The sequence below is a fragment of the Anabrus simplex genome, chromosome 5 (assembly GCF_040414725.1).
Source record: "Anabrus simplex isolate iqAnaSimp1 chromosome 5, ASM4041472v1, whole genome shotgun sequence".
NCBI classification, from domain to species: Eukaryota; Metazoa; Arthropoda; class Insecta; order Orthoptera; family Tettigoniidae; genus Anabrus; species Anabrus simplex.
Genome location: NC_090269.1, coordinates 450,092,289 through 450,112,352, shown reverse-complemented (window position 1 = coordinate 450,112,352; position 20,064 = coordinate 450,092,289). Strand labels below are relative to the sequence as shown.

The window sequence follows — 20,064 nt, the reverse complement described above, 5'->3', positions numbered from 1 at the left end:
GTGGTCAGAACTTTATGCCAATTGCAGGGTAGACTGACGTCACTGAGGTATGCTCATGATGTGAAATGCGCCGCTGTGCTGCGCACGTAGAGAACGATAAATGGGACACGGCGTTGGCGAATGGCCCACTTCGTACCGTGATTTCTCAGCCGACAGTCATTGTAGAACGTGTTGTCGTGTGCCACAGGACACGTGTATAGCTAAGAATGCTAGGCCGCCGTCAACGGAGGCATTTCCAGCAGACAGACGACTTTACGAGGGGTATGGTGATCGGGCTGAGAAGGGCAGGTTGGTCGCTTCGTCAAATCGCAGCCGATACCCATAGGGATGTGTCCACGGTGCAGCGCCTGTGGCGAAAATGGTTGGCGCAGGGACATGTGGCACGTGCGAGGGGTCCAGGCGCAGCCCGAGTGACGTCAGCACGCGAGGATCGGCGCCCCGCACGCCACGTCAACCGCCATTCTTCAGCATGTGCAAGACACCCTGGCTGTTCCAATATCGACCAGAACAATTTCCCGTCGATTGGTTGAAGGAGGCCTGCACTCCCGGCGTCCGCTCAGAAGACTACCATTGACTCCACAGCATAGACGTGCACGCCTGGCATGGTGCCGGGCTAGAGCGACTTGGATGAGGGAATGGCGGAACGTCGTGTTCTCCGATGAATCACGCTTCTGTTCTGTCAGTGATAGTCACCGCAGATGAGTGTGGCGTCGGCGTGGAGAAAGGTCAAATCCGGCAGTAACTGTGGAGCGCCCTACCGCTAGACAACGCGGCATCATGGTTTGGGGCGCTATTGCGTATGATTCCACGTCACCTATAGTGCGTATTCAAGGCACGTTAAATGCCCACCGCTACGTGCAGCATGTGCTGCGGCCGGTGGCACTCCCGTACCTTCAGGGGCTGCCCAATGCTCTGTTTCAGCAGGATAATGCCCGCCCACACACTGCTCGCATCTCCCAACAGGCTCTACGAGGTTTACAGATGCTTCCGTGGCCAGTGTACTCTCCGGATCTCTCACCAATCGAACACATGTGGGATCTCATTGGACGCCGTTTGCAAACTCTGCCCCAGCCTCGTACGGACGACCAACTGTGGCAAATGGTTGACAGAGAATGAAGAACCATCCCTCAGGACACCATCCGCACTCTTATTGACTCTGTACCTCGACGTGTTTCTGCGTGCATCGCCTACTGAGTCGATGCCATGCGTATTGTGTAACCTGCATATCGGTTTGAAATAAACATCAATTATTCGTCCATGCCGTCTCTGTTTTTTCCCCAACTTTCATCCCTTTCGAACCACTCCTTCTTGGTGTTGCATTTGCTCTGTCAGTCAGTGTATTTGATTTTGGTTGATTCAAATTAATGATAATTTTATAATGTAAATATGGCTTTTATTTGATCTGGTGTTTCTTGTTCAATATTTTTTTTTTTTTCTTGTTATGTCCTGACCCTGTTTATCTCAAAATTACTTTCTGTGTTCCTTATTTATAGCCAGTTGCAGACTTTAAAGATGAAATTATCATAGAAGGACATACAATTGATGAACAGGTCTCATGCTTCAAAGAAGAAAGCCGGTAAGTACAGTGTTAATGCTATGTAACATTGGATGTGTTGTTTACCTATTCATTACCTCCCTTTGTGGACCAGTGATAGCGTGTCAGCCTCTGGGTTCCGAGCTTAGCAGAGGTAGATTAACTTTTGGGGGGTGTAAAGAACTTAATGTCATATGATGTTGGCATACAAATTATACTTCCTGACATATTTGGTATTTATCTGGCTGAAGAGTAAGATTGATTCTTGGCAGAATCCATAATATTTGTGTAATGAGGTGATAGAAGCTAATTTTGGACGGAATCAAATCAGTTCAGTTATTCATTCAACTTCGCTAATCGGCCAACTAGGGACCACGATAAGCCTCACTTTACATTCTGGCATTTGTTCATTTTTCGCTTGATCCACATCGTCTTCATTAACTCACTGGCTTAAGCACGACGTTTTTCTGTCCATTTAACACCAGTTGCCCCTTTCTTATCCCAGAAAGTCCCAAAAGTCCTGATGGCTGCTCTGAAAGATTTTGGTCTTGTGCATCTTCTGCTTGTAGGCCCAGTTCTTTAAGATCTTTCTTGACATTAACGTACTACTGCATTGCCATTTTTGGTTTTGAGTAAAATATACTGAAGATACGTTTCATCCATCGAGAGTTGAGCATCCATCTTATATGACCGTAGAAGCGAACTCTGCCTTTGCGCATTGTGTCCGTGATCTTCTCTACCTTAGAGTATATTCATTGCATGGATTTTCTAATGTAGATGCCATTTTCGTAGTTTGGGCCAAGTATGGTGTGTAGGATCTTTCTTTCATTCCTCTCTAAATCCACAAGCAAACATTTCTCAGACAGGATAAGGCATTCAGATGCATACAGCAATACTGGTTTGATGACAGTTTTGTAGTGATGAAATTTTGTGTTCAGAAAAAAGCACTTTTTGGTGTATATGTTACGGGTGGTTTGGAAAGTTACTTCCACTTTCTTTATTCTTGCTGCTATGGCCTCTTTGTCAAGTCGACTTTGCTGAATCCATTCCCCAAGGTATTTAAATTTACTAATATGGTTTTATCGTTCTATATTTGTTGTTTAGTTGAGCTGTATCTTCTTTGATATTCAACATTATTTCTGTCTTTTGAAAGGAAATTTGTTAACCTGTTTGTTCTGCTACTTCCTTCAACATATTGATCTGTTCTGTTGCACTTTCAAAATTTTCTATCATCAGTGAATGCTAAGCAGTCTATTTCCACTCCGTTTTCTTTGTCCCAATCCTTAAGGGGTTGTAAAGGTTTCTTTCTTTTAACGTCTTTTGCCACTTCTGTATTACCTTCTCAAGTATGCAGTTGAACAAAAGGGTGACAGCCCATCTCCCTTGATCTCAAAGGGTTCAGAGAGACACCCTGGGAATTTTACTTTGCACTTGATCAGCCTTTCCCAGAACCTGCTTGGTATTCCCCAAGTTTGTGTTCAACTTGCTGTTCTAGTCTTTCAAGGATGGATAGTGACAGGATCTCGTAGGCTACTGACAGAAGAGAAATTCTGCAGTAATTGTTCACATCTCTTATATTTCCTTTCTTGTGTAAAGGATGGATCAAAGCTGGCTTCCAGTCCTCTGGTAGTTGTTCTTTTTCCCATATATGTACAACGGTTTGGTGTAGGATGTCAGTTGCTTCTTCCACGGCATGTTTCCACAGTTGCACAATCATGGAGCCTTGTTATTTTTCAGTTTCTTTGTGTGGCATTTGATTTCATCGCGATTTGGTGGAGAAGATGGCAGGTTTTGGCTCACTGGTTTGTTTGTTTGTTTGTTTGTTTGTTTGTTTGTTTTGATGGGGTTGCCTGGTTTTTCAAAGTTTAGAACATCGTTAAAATACTTAGTTATGATTTTGCTGTTGTCTTCATTTGATGATGCAAGAGTTCCATCTTCCCTTAGAAAGCAAAGGGGAGGTGCCTTGTATCCTTGTACCTTATTTTTAAAATTTCTGAAGTATTCATGGGTCTCACATCTATGAAAGTCTTTTTGAATCTTGTGCAGTGGTTCCTTTTCATACTTGCATTTCTCACTGCGTATTATTTTTGCTGTTTGTGCTTGTTGTGTTTTGTACATCTTCCAATCTTCTTCTTTTTTTGAGGTGTAATACTTTTTATAGGCATTCAGACAATCCCCTCAGGTCTTCTCGTAGTTATCTTTCCCCCACATGTGCTTCTTCCTCTTCTTGATTTTGTTCCCTTTTGCAGCTTGTATCATCTACCTTATCATGCTGTTGAAGTTTTTTTCGACAGGTTGGGCAAGTTCCTTGAATTTATTAACTCTTTCTCTGGGCTTTTTTGTTTTAAAGCGAATTATGGTAGGTTTGTTCTTATGTTTGTTTAGAGGGATTGGCCGAAATTTGATTATTGATACGTAGTGATCTGAGTCTATGTTTATTCCCAGTTTTTACAGTAAAATTCAGGATTTCCAGACTGTATTTTTGAGGTATATTAAGATGATCTACTTGGAAATCTCCTATTGTCTTGTTTGGGCATCTCCTTGTCGCCTCGTTTCTTGGTAAGTGACGAAAGTATGTTGACATCAGTTGGGGGTTATGGTTATCACATAGATCAATGAGGCATTCCCCATTCTTGTTGGTTCTTTTGTGTGCTGGGTAGAGCCCAACAGCTTTCCTGTGTTTCTGTTCACATCCTACCTGTGCATTAAAATCACCCATTAGGATCTTGACATGGTATTTTGCGATTTTTGCTAATCTGGCATCCAGGACCTTCCAGAATCTATCTGTGTCTTCCAGGTCATTTTTCTTTTGTTCATTAGTTGGAGCATGTGCATTGACTAGCGCATATGTTTTATTTGCACAACGCAGGGATAGTAGGCATAACCTATCATTATCATTAACAGTTCAGTTATATAATGAGTGGGTTTTTCTTGGCAGTACTGCTATTAACTCATTGGGCCCGAGCCACGGAACCGTTCCGTGCTTTGTCTCGGTGGACCAAACGCCGGACCGGTTCCGTTGTCTCATGTTACTACGTAATTTTACTTTTCCTCAAAAGATGGCAGAGTGAGTTGCATTTGTGATTTGTGTAGGGACTCTTTCTTTGCAATGTTATATGCTCTTTGGTAATATATATCGATAGTGTGCTTGGTAATATTAGTTTGAAGTAGGCTATCTCTACCTTTGAGATTCGCTTGTAAACAAGATGGCTGCCAGTATACAACTGATATTTACAGATATATAACCCCTTTTAGGAAGTAATGATGATTAGGAATGTAATTTTTTTCAGTGAAATTAGTAGTAATAATAGTACTAGTGTGAGCAATGCTCCTGAATAACAAATAGATGTGGAAATCAAAGAGAAAGTGCAAAGAGAAAACTGGGTTACAGCTCAGCAGGCGGACTGAGTAGGCCTACGGTCCCATGATGCTAATAAAATTAAGTGTTTTACTGTATTCCTTGTTTCGCAGTTTGTGGTACGGAAGCCTTTTGTGTTCATGTATATTTAAATCTTTAATGGTCTTGTAACTAAGAAATTTCTCATAATATGAAGCGACACTATATTTCCTCCAAAATAATCCCAGTGCCAATGCAGTTTCAATCCAACAAATATGCAGGGCTCAATGGGTTAAGCACTGACAATTATGGCAATACGAATTGAAAAGTACTACACCTAACAATTGTTTGTTACCTTAGCAACTTCTCGCTATCAAAGAGTACATCACAGTCAAGTTCTACTCATCACATTAAAGGGACTATGACTAAATGTGGGGTTTGTAATGAACTTGTCAATAAGAATATCAGTTGAGTTGAATGTAGTGAAAGTGGTAGCTTTTTTCAAGGGAAGTGTACTCAACTGATGGACTACAGTTTAGAAGTGGTAAAGTGAAATGGAAATGTCTGACTTGCAATGAACATTCAATAGGTAGTATTTCCAGGTGGTGGAAAGAAGAAATTGTGTCTGTGTGAGACTTGTATGAATTAGTATGGAGAGTCAAGAAAGGTATAGTTAATCGAAAAAACAACAGTGAGGCGAAAGAGAAAGGTCATGGTCGCTCTTTGGAATCAGTTCACAATAACATGGAAGAAAACTGCAAATTAAGAAAACAAAATGAAGCACATGTAGCCTGCATAGACCAAATAGAAGAATTGGAGGGTGAAAATATTTTGTTAAAGAAAGAAGAGAAATAAAACTAGATGAAATGACTCAGTACAACAGCAGAATACCCTGGAGAGTTTTGGAATTCCATAATTGCCAAATTAACACTTTCCCGCCCTTGGCGCTCAAAAGCGCCCTACTCTTCACTTTGCCTTCCGGTCCTTAGCGCCCGAAAGCGCCCAGCTGCATTATCTGTACACTTACACAAGCTATGCGATAGTTTTTTGTTTTCTTCGGCTATGAAGTGTTTATGAAGCATTTGTGAACACGCAGTACGATCCAAGTGATAAGCTTTAATAGCTTCATTTCAAGTAATACTAATTCCGTATTGACTATAATCAATTAGTGAATATTCAGGATAAACTTAAATATTATAACTAAGTGGTCTGCGTATTCAATACAATATATAATTTATTATATTTAGTACATGTTTCGTCCCCTAAGGGATAAATTATAAATCAGCTAATAATAAATTAACATTAATATATCAGAAATACAAAGTAGATGTTATTAAAATTGGAAAGACACATTAAAATATTGATATATGGTTACCACATTTAAAATAAGATCTTCGGAATTTTGTTAAAATTGTAAGTCATATAATAGATCTTATTTTAAATGTCGTAACCATATATCAATATTTTAATGTGTCTTTCCAATTTTAATAACATCTATTTTGTATTTCTGATATATTAATGTTAATTTATTATTGGCTGGTGATGTCCCTAAGGGGACAAAACATGTACTAAATATAATAAATTATAAATTGTATTCAATAGGCAGACCACTTAGTTATAATATTTAAGTTTATCTTGATTATTCACTAATTAATGCAGAACGATCTACAAGCCTTAGGAAATAAAAGAAGAGCGATAATCTGTCTTGACGTCACCTAGGAAAGGGACCTGAATTTCCATGAGCGCGGGACAGCTGTTTCGTTCGTAAACATGGCGGGATTGAGTTATGCAGATATTGAAACTGAGCTGAATATAGGCAACAAAAGTGACACAGAATCATTGAGTAGGGGTGGAGGTGAATTTTTAGTGAGAGAATAATGTATCAATGAAGATAATTCTAGTGATAACAGTGATGTAAGTGAAAACGGATATAGAGAATTCGGACCTGATTGCGATTCCGCGGCATTTCCGTTAACAAAAATATTTAATTTCGTTACTCCGAATGATTATATGGATGATGTTGAACCTGTCCATAATTTTGAAAGAGCATTACGAGAAATATATTATTTTTGACATATGTTAGGAGACAAACTATTCATTGAGATAGCCACTTGCATATATATCAATGCAGCATTCAAACGGGCACATTCCGGAAACATAGATACAGAATGTGAAGACACTTGTTCAGGGTAAATAGAAGCTGATATACAGTATACATTCCACTTCGAGAATCACGCGGTTATTGGTTTAAACGGATTCATACAACACAAGAATGTGACAAATAGAGCCTATCTTTGTGTCAAGTACCACAATTGGGAAGGGTTCACAGGTTTGAACCAACAACCTTATGACTCAATGAATACGGAAATGGATTTGATGGTACGTTTTATAATATTATTGAAAATTTGAATACATAGTTATCAACAGTTTTCATTATATTTAACTTTTTCTGAAACAATGTGCTCTGCTTCAATTTTTCCTAAATAATAGTTTGAAATCTGGTGATAAGCGGACTGAAAATGTGGGCGGGAAAGGGTTAAGGCCCTTATGATGTAGGAAAAGAAATTTAACCAGCATTTGTTATGAATATGAATGAAGAGATGTTTGAAACCTGCTGCCAGTTGAAGAAAGTATCTCATTGATAATGTCCACCTGGTGCTATGAGAAAATATGTTAGTCAGATGAAGGCAGATTTATTCATCAAAGAAAAGTAAAAAGTTACTGAAATTCTGGGTATTTAGGATATACAGCTACTAATTCTGTGACACATCTGTTGTTGTTTGAGTCATCAGTCCATAGACTGGTTTGATGCAGCTCTCCATGCCACTCTATCCTGTGCTAACCTTTTCATTTCTATGTAACTATTGCATCCTACATCTGCTCTAATCTGCTTGTCATATTCATACCTTGGTCTACCCCTACCGTTCTTACCACCTACACTTCCTTCAAAAACCAACTGAACAAGTCCTGGGTGTCTTAAGATGTGTCCTATCATTCTATCTCTTATTTTCGTCAAATTTAGCCAAATCGATCTCCTCTCACCAATTCGATTCAGTATCTCTTCATTCATGATTCGATCTATCCATCTCACCTTCAGCATTCTTCTGTAACACCACATTTCAAAAGCTTCTATTTTCTTTCTTTCTGAGCTAGTTATCATCCATGTTTCACTTCCATACAATGCCACGCTCCACACGAAAGTCTTCAAAAACATCTTTCTAATTCCTATATCAATGTTTGAAGTGTGCAAATTTCTTTTCTTAAGAAAGCTCTTCCTTGCTTGTGCTAGTCTGCATTTTATGTCCTCCTTACTTCTGCCATCGTTAGTTATTTTACTACCCAAGTAACAATATTCATCTACTTCCTTTACGACTTCATTTCCTAATCTAATATTTCCTACATCACCTGCCTTCGTTCGACTGCACTCCATTACTTTTGTTTTGGACTTATTTATTTTCATCTTGTACTCCTTACCCAAGACTTCATCCATACCATTCAGCAACTTCTCGAGATCTTCTGCAGTCTCAGATAAAATAAAAATATCATCGGCAAATCACAAGGTTTTGATTTCCTCTCCTTGGACTGTGATTCCCTTTCCAAATTCCTCTTTGATTTCCTTTACTGCCTGTTCTATGTAAACATTGAAAAGGAGAGGGGACAAACCGCAGCCTTGCCTCACTCCTTTCTGGATTGCTGCTTCTTTTTCAAAGCCCTCAATTCTTATCACTGCAGACTGATTTTTATACAGAGAGTAGATAATTCTTCGTTCTCGGTATCTGATCCCTATCATCTTCAGAATCATAAATAGCTTGGTCCAATCAACATTATCGAATGCCTTTTCTAGATCTACGAATGTCATGTACGTGGGCTTGTCCTTCTTGATTCGATCCTCTAAGATCAGACGTAAAGTCAGTATTGCTTCACGTGTGCCTACATTTCTTCTGAAGCCAAATTGATCTTCTTCCAACTCAGCTTCAACTTGTTTTTCCATTCTTCTATAAATAATACATGTTAAAATTTTGCAGGCATGAGATTCTAAACTAATGGTGTGGTAGTTTTCACACCTGTCAGCACCGGCTTTCTTGGGAATAGGTATAACAACATTCTGCTGAAAATCGGTTGCTACTTCTCCTGTCCCATACATCTTGCACACTAAATGAAATAACCTTGCCATGCTGGTTTCTCCTAAGGCAGTCAGTAATTCAGAGGGAGTGTCATCAATTCCAGGTGCCTTGTTCCTATTGAGGTCACTCACAGCTCTGTCAAACTCTGACCTCAAAATTGGGTCTCCCATTTCATCAGCATCAACAGCCTCTTCATGTTCCAGAACCAAATTATTTACATCTTTACCTTGATACAACTGTTGGATATGCTCCTGCCAACTTTCTGCTTTGTCTTCTTTCCCTAGAAGTGGCTTTCCATCTGAGCTCTTAATATTCATACACCTAGATTTCCTTTTTCCAAAGGTTTCCTTGATTTTCCTGTATGCAGCATCTACCTTACCCAGGGCCATACAGCCTTCGACATCTTTGCACTTCTCCTTCAGCCATTCTTCCTTAGCTACCTTGCACTTTCTATCCACTTGATTCCTTAATCGCCTGTATTCTTTTCTGCCCTCTTCATTTCTAGCATTCTTGTATTTTCGTCGTTCATCAATCAGGTCTAGTATCTCCTGAGTTATCCACTGATTCTTAGTTGATCTTTTCTTCCTTCCTAACATTTCTTCAGCAGCCCTACTGACTTCATTTTTCATGAGCCTCCACTCTTCCTCTATAGTGTTTCCTTCAGCCTTTTCATTTAGTCCTTGTGCAACATGTTCCTTGAAACAATCCCTCACACTCTTTTCTTTCAACTTGTCTAGGTCCCATCTTTTTCCATTCTTTCCTTTCTTCAATTTCTTCAACTTCAGATGGCATTTCATGACCAACAAGTTGTGGTCAGAGTCCACATCTGCTCCGGGGAAAGTTTTGCAATCCAACACCTGGTTTCTGAATCTCTGCCTAATAATAATGAAGTCTATTTGATACCTTCCAGTGTCTCCAGGTCTCGTCCACGTATATAGCCGTCGTTTGTGGTGTTTGAACCAAGTATTGGCAAGGACTAAATTATGATCAGTGCAGAATCCAACCAGCCGACTTCCTCTTTTGTTCCTTTGTCCCAATCCAAATTCTCCTACTGTACTACCTTCTCTTCCTTGGCCTTCCACTGCGTTCCAGTCTCCCATCACAATTAGATTCTTGTCACCTTTTACATATTGTATTAAATCTTCTATCTCCTCATATATTCTTTCGATTTCTTCATCATCCGCTGAACTAGTAGGCATATAGACCTGCATTATTGTGGTGGGCATTGGTTTGGTGTTTATCTTGACGACAATAATTCTTTCACTCTGCTGGTCGTAGTAGCTTACCCGTCGCCCTATTTTCTTATTCATTATTAAACCAACTCCTGCATTTCCCCTGTTTGATTTTGTGTTGATAATTCGGTAGTCGCCTGACCAAAAATCTTGTTCTTCCTTTTTCTTCTTGTGAGGTAGGAGGTGATAGACTATCTCAAGTTGTCAATAGGCTTGTGTTAAAGCTCGAGTAATTAACATTCTTTCTTCGAGCGAATAATCGTGCATTGTTATTGACCTGCATAAACTGTGTTTTTAATCATATTCGTAAGACTGTGCCTTAAGTTTTCTTAAAAACTGTGCTTTAATTCATCTTCACAAAACAGTAACAGTGTTTACTTCATAAAAACTGTGCTTTAATTTCTTTCACAAGCCTGTGCCTTAGTTTCAGAAAGTTCAAGATTTTATAAACTGTCATACTTCATTAATTTGTGTTATGACCACAAGTGTACAGAATGAACATTATTTCATTTTTTGAACTGTTTTAATCTTCTTTCCCATTTTAATTTAATTTCATGTGGCTATTTCTGGCCGAGTGCAGCCCGTGTAAGGCAGACCCTTCGATGAGGGTGGGCGGCATCTGTCATGTCTAGGTAACTGCGTGTTATTGTGGTGGCGGATAGTGTTATGTGTAGTGTGTGAGTTGCAGGGATGTTGGGGACAGCACAAACACCCAGCCCCCGGGCCTTAGGAATTAACCAATGAAGATTAAAATCTCTGATCCGGCCGAGAATCGAACCCGGGACCCTCTGAACTGAAGGCCAGTATGTTGACCATTCAGCTAATGAGGCAGACTTCTTTTCCATTACAAACTGTGATACTTTACTAAATTGAATTACGTCATCAAATGCATCAAACGACTATCATGTTATTTACGTTGAACTTTGTTAATCTCTTTCTTTCATGGTGAATAGTGGATACTATGAACTGTGTCATATAATAATATTCAGTCCAGTGTGGTAGAGAAGTGTCGAATCAGATCTCATTTTCATTCTGTGCGTTGCATATACACTTCCGTTCTCCCTTCATGAGATCTCAGTGCAGATAAATTCTAATTTAATTATTCCACGCTGCATTCAAACTATCACCAGGCGTCAAGACTACCGGGTTGGATCCCGATCTCCGTCAACTGCCATTGGATAACGTGGTGCCATGGTGCTGAAAGGAGATCTGTGGTGAGGGGGCAAAGAGACTGATGATGCGGGATGTTAAAGTTGCAATTAAAGTACGGGCTTTCTGGTTACAATGTATTTGAAGTAAATTAGGCTATATTGTCCTTGTCCCGGTGCCAATGTGTAACAGACATTAAGTTCAGAAACTCGCTTAAGTTTTCTTTACTACAAAAATATATAAGGTATCTTCATTACAAAATAAGCTTTCTTATAATTTATTGAAGGAATTTCAAATAAAAATGCTCTCTTCAAGAAGAACTATTGTCCAACATATCTTTTATACAAAATTTTGAATGGAATATCATGGATGAGAATGGAATGAGTTAATTTTTATGTGAGGAAAAATTTATGAGAAGATGTGATCTGGTTGTCAACAAATCAAACACATCTTCACGTACAAATTATTTATCAATACAAATCTTTTTTACATTTTACAATTTCTCGCTTAATTGTAATTTAGAATTTTGTATGATTTTGAAATGTTTCAAGATTTGAAGAGAACTCTTCAGTGACTCACTAAGTACATAATTTGTCAGCATATTTAATCGTTTAACACTATATTTGTACTAATTGTTTGTATTACTCATAACTTGTAAGCAGAATATCTTAGCATTTCTTTACTTACCGTGTGTAACATAGAATTTCAATAGTCTCATGAGATCCTATGGATTATTACGGTCTGATTTTATTTTTAATCTCCAGTTTATCTCTGTAATTGCAAGTACGCTGTATTTTCTCTGTTTTTATTCATTCATCATATTGAATTTTGACAAATTTTGTTTTGGTAACTTGCTATGAGATTGTTTTATATATATGCTACTCTAATTGTTATGGCACTGAAATAAATAATATTAAAACTCAGCTGTAGACATGTAAGAGAATTCCAGGTTATTTTTCTACATGGTAGGCCTGGATGGTGAGCAGGCAGTCAGATGCCATCAAGTAAAAAGGTACGATTTGGAACCTTGCCGCTGTGGCCGTGTGCTGCCGCTGCCATGGTGGCAGAAGTTCACTACCGCTTCACATGTATCCCTGAGGGATACATTTGGAACTCCTCTGCCACTTTCACAACGCCGCATTTGGAGCGGGGCTGCCCAGCCCCATCAGTAGCAGTCTGGCGGCTCGTTCGTGCACCGCCGAACAAGCATTCATAATGTCTTTTTCACCGCCAGATGACGAAAAACTCGTGGAGCTTGTATCGAGATATCCAGTTCTGTACGATGCAAAGGTGGCAGCTTATAAAGGCTGCAGTACTGTGAGACAATATTTGGAAAGAGATTGGAGGCAAATCAAACAAACTCGGTAACTTGAACATTTACTCCTTTATATATATACATATATTATTATTGTACACATTTATTGACACATTCCATTTCGTACATTGGGAACTAAGCATTCTTTGCACACAATCATTGGCAGAAACTTACTAGTGCCAGTTCTGTTAGCCAAGGTACTTGCCCAACTGGACTTGAGAAATAGCTCTTGAATTTGTTCCTAACTTTGAAGCCACTAGTGTTTGCATATCTACACCTTCAATGAAAAGGTATCATATTATCTGATGGGAGGTTAGCTGTATCAGATATGATGTAATGTGGTTTACATTGTTTTTCTAGGTACGCTTCCTGTAATAAATTGTGCAAACAGCATGCGACTGATATATGAGATAATCACACGTTTGGGGTGAGCGGGAAATGGGTGTGTAAAATACTCTAAGAACATAGCAAAGGATTGCAAATGCATTTTCAGATACCCTCCTTGTTCGAGTTAAGCGATAATTGAAAACTGCCTTCATTAAACACCATTTGGCATCCTCTCTGGAATAAGGTTTCGTCATAAATATATCTAAAGTGAAGGCTTCGTCACCTTCAAATAACATATGGGGCTATTGCATCACTACCTGGTAAGGCACTTTCTTCAGGGATGTTGAAGTGCCTGGCCGCAATCTTCTTTCCCATGGCAGATTTCTTGAAAATGCCAATGTCGCCTTCTTTTCCATAGGAACCTATATCCACTGCTATAAATTTGTAATCTGCACCTACAAGAGCTAGAAGAACAATGGAAAAATATTGTTTATAATTGAAGCATAGCGACTGGCTGTTATTGGGACATTTAATACGAACATGCTTACCATCAATTGCGACTATGCAATTTGGAAAGTCCCACTGATACCAGAAATCGTCTGCTATACGTTTTAAGTCTCTCACTGTTGGAGTAGGCATGAACATTGGAATGAGTTTTGTACTCATTATCGGGAATGTTTGCTTCACGATGACGCTGACATAAGATGGTGAAATGCGATATGCAAACGCCAGTGATTTGAAGGACTCTCCCATTGCTATAAACCTAAAACAAATTAAATTAATTTACTGTGTGTACAGTAGCTTATGTATAATTTAGGAGAACATAATTACATTTAAATCAGATCCATCAATTACTTTTTCTTTTCATTTTAGATGAAGAATGCAAGAAACGTTGGAAGTCTCTGAGGGGCTCTCATTTCAGATGTAAAAATAAAGAAAAGAAGTTAACGGGCTCAGCAGCTAGCAAAGTACCAAAATGGCATTTTTACGACTGACTGACATTTCTAAATGCGGTACAAAGAGAGGGAATAAGCATTTCTAACATGCATGAGCCATCACAACAGAGCAGTAATAATGTGACACCATCCCTCGGTTCAGAAATACCCAAGCAGTGTATTTCAGACACCCAAACACCGAGTACTGCAGACCAACCTATACTGAGCATTTCCAGTGAAATAACAAATACACGCAGATATCTCAAAAGGAAAACAAACCGTGACGATGGTCAACACAGTGAACTCATCAAGCTCATGAAAAGGAGGGAGGAGCAGCAGCAGAGAATTCCACAAGATACAGCTCTCCAATAGAATGTTAAAGCAGTGTTAAGTACTCTTTCTCCAACATCGATAATACAGGCAAAAATTGAGAAGTTTATATTTTAACGAAGTTTGAATTTTACCACCCTGGAATAAACTCTCAGTCAACATCAGTCTCTGAGGATTTTATACAACTCTCCTCTCCACAGAGCACAACATTGTCACACGGCAACAATACCAACCGTGAATCTGTGCCTTTACACCTTCGTGCTAATACGGACAAAGATTCTCAGGCTCCAAATGTCCATATTAATAACAGCTATTGGAGTTATACACTTAGTGACAAACTGTCGTAAAAATCTGATCTCTTGTTTACAATTTTGAAATACCTAATCATTGAAATTGTTCACTCTTTTGGTTATTAAATCAATGTGGATTCAGGTGATATAAAATGGAATGAAGTTACAGAGACAAATGCAATAAAATGTGAATTTCATTTTTACTTGATTATTAAAACTTTAGAGACATCTCACCTATTTTTCAACTGTTTTCCTAAACGGAATTACTATTACTTACCGCAGGGTTAGGAAAAGTTCCTGTTGGGCATTGATGCACTTCTGCTGTGTAAAAGGCTTCAAATGCTCAGCAACCAACATCAATACCATCTCAAATTGGTCATAGTTGAGTCTAAACAGATCTTCATCTCTTCTTAGATGTCTTTCAATCAATATTATAAAGCACCCTTCTTCCTCTCGGTTTTTGTAGACATCGTTCCTCACTTTTCTTTTCCTTTTCCGGAGCAATAAAGCTAGAAGCACCAAGTTGTCATCGTCTTCTTCTTCCTGCAATTGCCTTCTTTTTGTTGGCATTTTGGATGTGATTTGTGTACTGAAAGGATGAATCACACCAACTGCGCTGCCGAGGAAGAGAGGAACGAATACACCACAATTGCTCGGGCGGCGCCGCCAGTGTCACCGGCTGCGTGCAGCCACGGCAGTGAGGTTCCAGTAGTACCTTAAGATGCATCGCACTGTAGCGAAGGCTGTACATTTATTCTTATTATGATTACTATTATTACTGTTCTGGGGTTTGGGTAGATCACAATATGAATAAGAAGCGCATGGATTGAATGGCCGGACAAGGAATTAACTGGAGAAGAATTTAAAGTAACAAATTTGGAAATTTTATTTCTTTCCTTCCCTAAAATTGAGAGATTAGAGAATCTGAATCCATAATAAACAATATTCATGAGCTCGTCAGATCTAACAGTATCAGGGACTTAGAAGTCCGAACATCAGGTACAAAACTTGACGTAAATACAAGGTTGATAAATTTATATAGAGAAGAGCCTAATTGCTCCAGAAAGTTACAATATTTTACAAGAGCAAACTTTGCTCCCACCAGTTACATTACACAGGTGTCTGAGCTCCATAACACCTTCGTCTAGGCTTTCAGAGGCACTCAGGTTTGATGCACTGCAATTACACTGGGCAACCCCACTTTGAAAGTGTTCATCAATTGTTCCACAATAGCAATAATGTCAATCACTTCTCCTGAAGGGAACCAAACTGCTGAAATAATTGTAAAATAAACAGGGGCATAAATAACCATACTACACGATCTTGATAGTAAAAAGGAAACGGTTGTACGTAATCGGTCGTAAACAAAAGGCAAGGATGTAACACACATGCACTCTTTATAGAAATTGTCAAAACACTAAGTGGGTTCATGGCCCAATGATACAGAGACAAATCCTGCTACTCGGAGTAAACTAAAATTCTAAGCAGTCTATTTGATATATAATGTTATAAACACCGCCGTTTACGTTAGCTGCCAGGTTCAGGACGAGAACCAAGATTGAGAGAGAGGAAGGAGGGGAAGTGTTCTCACGCAGAACGATATTTTCCGCAGTTCTTCAGTTCATTGCGTGTATAACATCAAAGGGGCCGCTTAGAACTTGAGTTGATGCCGACTGTACAATGACTGACTAAAGGAGAAACATTTAATGCCAAGATGAGATTTACAATATATTGAGTTTGGAAACTTAAGTCACCCAGTGTAAGGTTGAACGGAAAACAGCAGAGAGTCATCAGTCATGTTCCCTTATCTCACATATTCCCTAGTTTACAGAATTGCATTGAAAGAATAACAGTTGAAATCTTCCCCTCAAACTCGTATTGGTAGGTGAATTCTGCCATTACCTTGTGTCACCGGATCTTCTTCAAGGACGCCTTGTTCCTGCCACTTAGGATCGTGTCGAGTCGCACTCCGAACTGCTGGGGCAATTCAGATTAGACAGCCCAGTTCCATAAGGAGAAGCTTCCAGAACGCTTAGGTGGTGGGCTGGATTCCTGTACATACCCCTGGTTTTGATAGACTAGAGAACCGATTTACAAGCTGAAGTGTTGGCAACTTTGATACATAAAAAGCAATCTTCATAAAAAGGTTTACCAATAATGAAAATGAAATTTGCTAACCTTTAGGTTAGTTTTTAATCCATCAATGGTAGAGCAATCTAACAGTACAAGATGATATTTCTTGGGAGCTTACAAGTTCAAGTCAGTTGGCATAGATGGCCGTAGGGAAGGTGGGCAGTTTAAATAGCTGGGGAATGTGTATTCCTGGTACAGAACTCCACCCCTAAGGTTTTACAATGGGTTGAAATGCTTTGAAATCTTGAAGTACATTAGCACATTAATTTTGAGAAATATGTTATGTAAGCTATCTTGTTTGAGAGTCCAGTCCTTTTTATCGGTTTTTATTCTCTAAGTAGAGTTGTCCTGATAACAGCACCAAAGTAGTCCAATTCCGGGCTGTAGTTCCCAGGTTTGATGGCATTAGTGGCCGTTGCTGCTGATGTCTGGATGGGAGGCTCGGAAACCTTGGGTACCCTGAAATACCATTCTCCCAATACATTGAGGGCTGAAGGCAAGGTGATGAGGGCCTAAGACCAAATAGTAAGGTCCCCCCAAAGATAGAGTTTGGAGGTGGTGTCCTGCATCCCAACATTTTCCCATGATGACAGGCCCAAAGGAGGTAGTTTTCTGGAGTCTTACTTGGAATGAGGCGAAATGGAATACCCCGTACTGGCATCTCTTTCTGGTTGACATCACATGGCCTCAGATGTAATGTTGGGCACTGTAACATATGGTGAAAGTATCTGTCACACAAAGGCATCGCGTACTTACACGACAGTAGTTGCACCATCAGGGAAATTAAATTAAGCAAACCACTTTCCAAGATTTTCCCAAGAGAAGATCGTAGCAAGGCATGGAAACCGCTAGGCTTACACAGGTCGAGTAGAATGGACGAGAAATAATACTGTCTAAAATAATAATTCATGATAATTAGTTTTTATCAAAAGGTAAATTGATAAGTGTCTAAGTACACTACAGTACATATCCCAAATCCGTTACAGCTCCTCCTCCCCCGGAAGACTAACATGGGGTGGGACGAAACGGAGATGATCGGAGATAAAGGTTCACTTCAAATGTACATGTAATAAAATTTCTTACTTGACGTTTCTAGGAGAAGCGATGTTACCGGTTAAAGCAAGATCCTTGAGCTTACATGATAAGCTGATAACTCAACAGTCAGTTGAAGCAGTTCAACATGTGTCAGAGTCCATAATTAGATTTCTAGAACAAGATCATATCACTCCATACGATAACGATCTGTTAACACAGAAACAGTTGATTTTGAACAAGTAGCACATGAACCGTTACAGGTTCTTCTGATTATATTGCACGAGGTTTCATATTAAATTTCTGACACCAAGGAAGACAGGTCTCAACTATTCTTTGAACAATACTAATAAATTAAATTATTAATGAAAATTTGGGGCTTCTACTAGAGAGAAAGGCACGATTCACATGCAAAATCTAATTTGATAGAGAAAACCATTTACGTACACCCATGGAGAAACTGGAAACAATTAACATAAATCAGTACATCAAAATCATTTAACTAAGGAAAAACATCAAGTCCATTGCTACATCATCAGGCATCCAACCAATCCACTTAAGCTACAAACAGAATAATTCTAGAGCTCAAAAATAAACTTAAGGCAGGACCCCAAAGGAAGGAGTTACATAGGAAACCAAGAAAACCATAAAACCTCTTCAATGTGGTAGCCGCAGCACAACTAATTAGTGAGTTAAATAATCAATAACTAAAATGCTTAAATAGTACAACAAAATAATTTAGTAGTTTAAAGCAGGTCTGGTACAACATCTCACAATTACAATGTATAACCAACAGAAGAAGAAAGAGACTAGGAACCAACTCTATCAACAAATAGCAACACAGAATAAAGAAGGATTTAAAAATTACACAAATCCATGGCATAAAGGGTGAACATATTCTAAGCATGGTAGGATTGACTAGACCAGTTGGAGACCTCTTAAATTTCAAGATGAGAGGTTCTGGAATAGTATGTCATCAACAACAGATCATAGAATTAACATCAAGCTAAGAATAACTTACAGATCATATACTAACACTTCACAAGACCATAATAAGCACCATGGAACCAACAGGACAGAAATAAGGAAGGAAGAAACTCAGGGGGGGAAAACCATCTGGAATCAGATAACTAACATACTACACAAGATTACTAACACAATTCACTCCACAATGAGACGTCTAATCAATTTAAAAGGCAACAAGAAACCTCAGATCAGACTAAAAAGGGAAATAATGAGCAACAACTCACACAGCGTACACCACCGGTTATCCCTTAGGATCTCAGCATTATCTGGTCTATAAATATGTGATATCCACATCACACTGTCGCTTAACAGCCAAATAGGAACCTCCTCGTATTCCCAGGAGAGCAGGCAAATAAAATATAAATGGCGGAATACGAGGCCAGTCCATGGAAAATGCTCGAAGAACTATGATGAAGGCAGTAACGCTGCTAATAGCCCCATAAACCATTAGCAGGAATATTTCAGTACCAACAAGGGAAAACTAGGTAGTCCGATAACTAGCAAACCCATAGAATGGTGAGATGACTAACCAGTCTTGGCAAGAACACCTGTGGAAAAGAAAATGCCATGCATTGGCAGGTAACATCAAATGAGCTTTAAAAAAACTTAAACAGGAGGACATCTGATCAACAGATCATGCAAGCATACATGGGATGAGGAAACCAGAACCCACAAAATCAACCAGGAACTAATAACAAAGCAAGGTGATTCAATAAGAGTTGCGGATAGATGCAAGAATTCGTTCCAAAATCTACAGGGACACAGAGGTAAAGTAAAGGCAACACACTGCCCATACCGAAGTGCCATACCCACATAACAGTATTGACTGGCAAGATACATGAGTTAACTCATAAGAGACTAAAGGATAATAATCCTCCACAACATGACTGCCAGCCAACATACCATTGCAAACTTCAAATCACAACCCCGAAAAGAACCATAAATCCAGGACTCGAACCATGCCATTTAGTTTCGGAGTAGATTCACCCCTCAGGGTAAGATTTCCTTAACGGAACCAAAGAACACAAACAACCAACTGTAGATCAGGTAAATCACACTTCATCATCTGCAGTCCGCAACCCAAAAGTGAAAGCCAAACACTAAAAATTGCCAAACTTCAAGTTTAAAAAATGTCAAGTACCAAGCTCAGATTAGTGCACTGACCGATTCAATCAAGCTGTGTAAAGAGCAATAGAATTGAGGCAGCTTCAGTTCGACAGGTTTGTAATAATAAATATCATATGACTACATTCACATGATAAATGAAGTTAAAATAGCTCATACGTAGAATAAAGCACCA

The 20,064-nt window shown here is 39.1% G+C and overlaps 1 protein-coding gene across 1 annotated transcript in view; it reads left to right on the top strand.

Annotated features, from left to right (window-relative positions):
• LOC136875100 (uncharacterized) overlaps positions 1–13,916 on the top strand; it is a 61,081-nt gene extending 47,165 nt beyond the window's left edge. Inside the window, exons 5-6 of the mRNA XM_068227985.1 lie at positions 1,494–1,576; positions 13,892–13,916. Of these exons, the coding sequence (XP_068084086.1) occupies positions 1,494–1,576; positions 13,892–13,895 (87 nt within the window). The 3' untranslated portion in view covers positions 13,896–13,916. The remainder of the gene's footprint in view (positions 1–1,493; positions 1,577–13,891) is intronic.
• Positions 13,917–20,064: the final 6,148 nt, after the last annotated feature.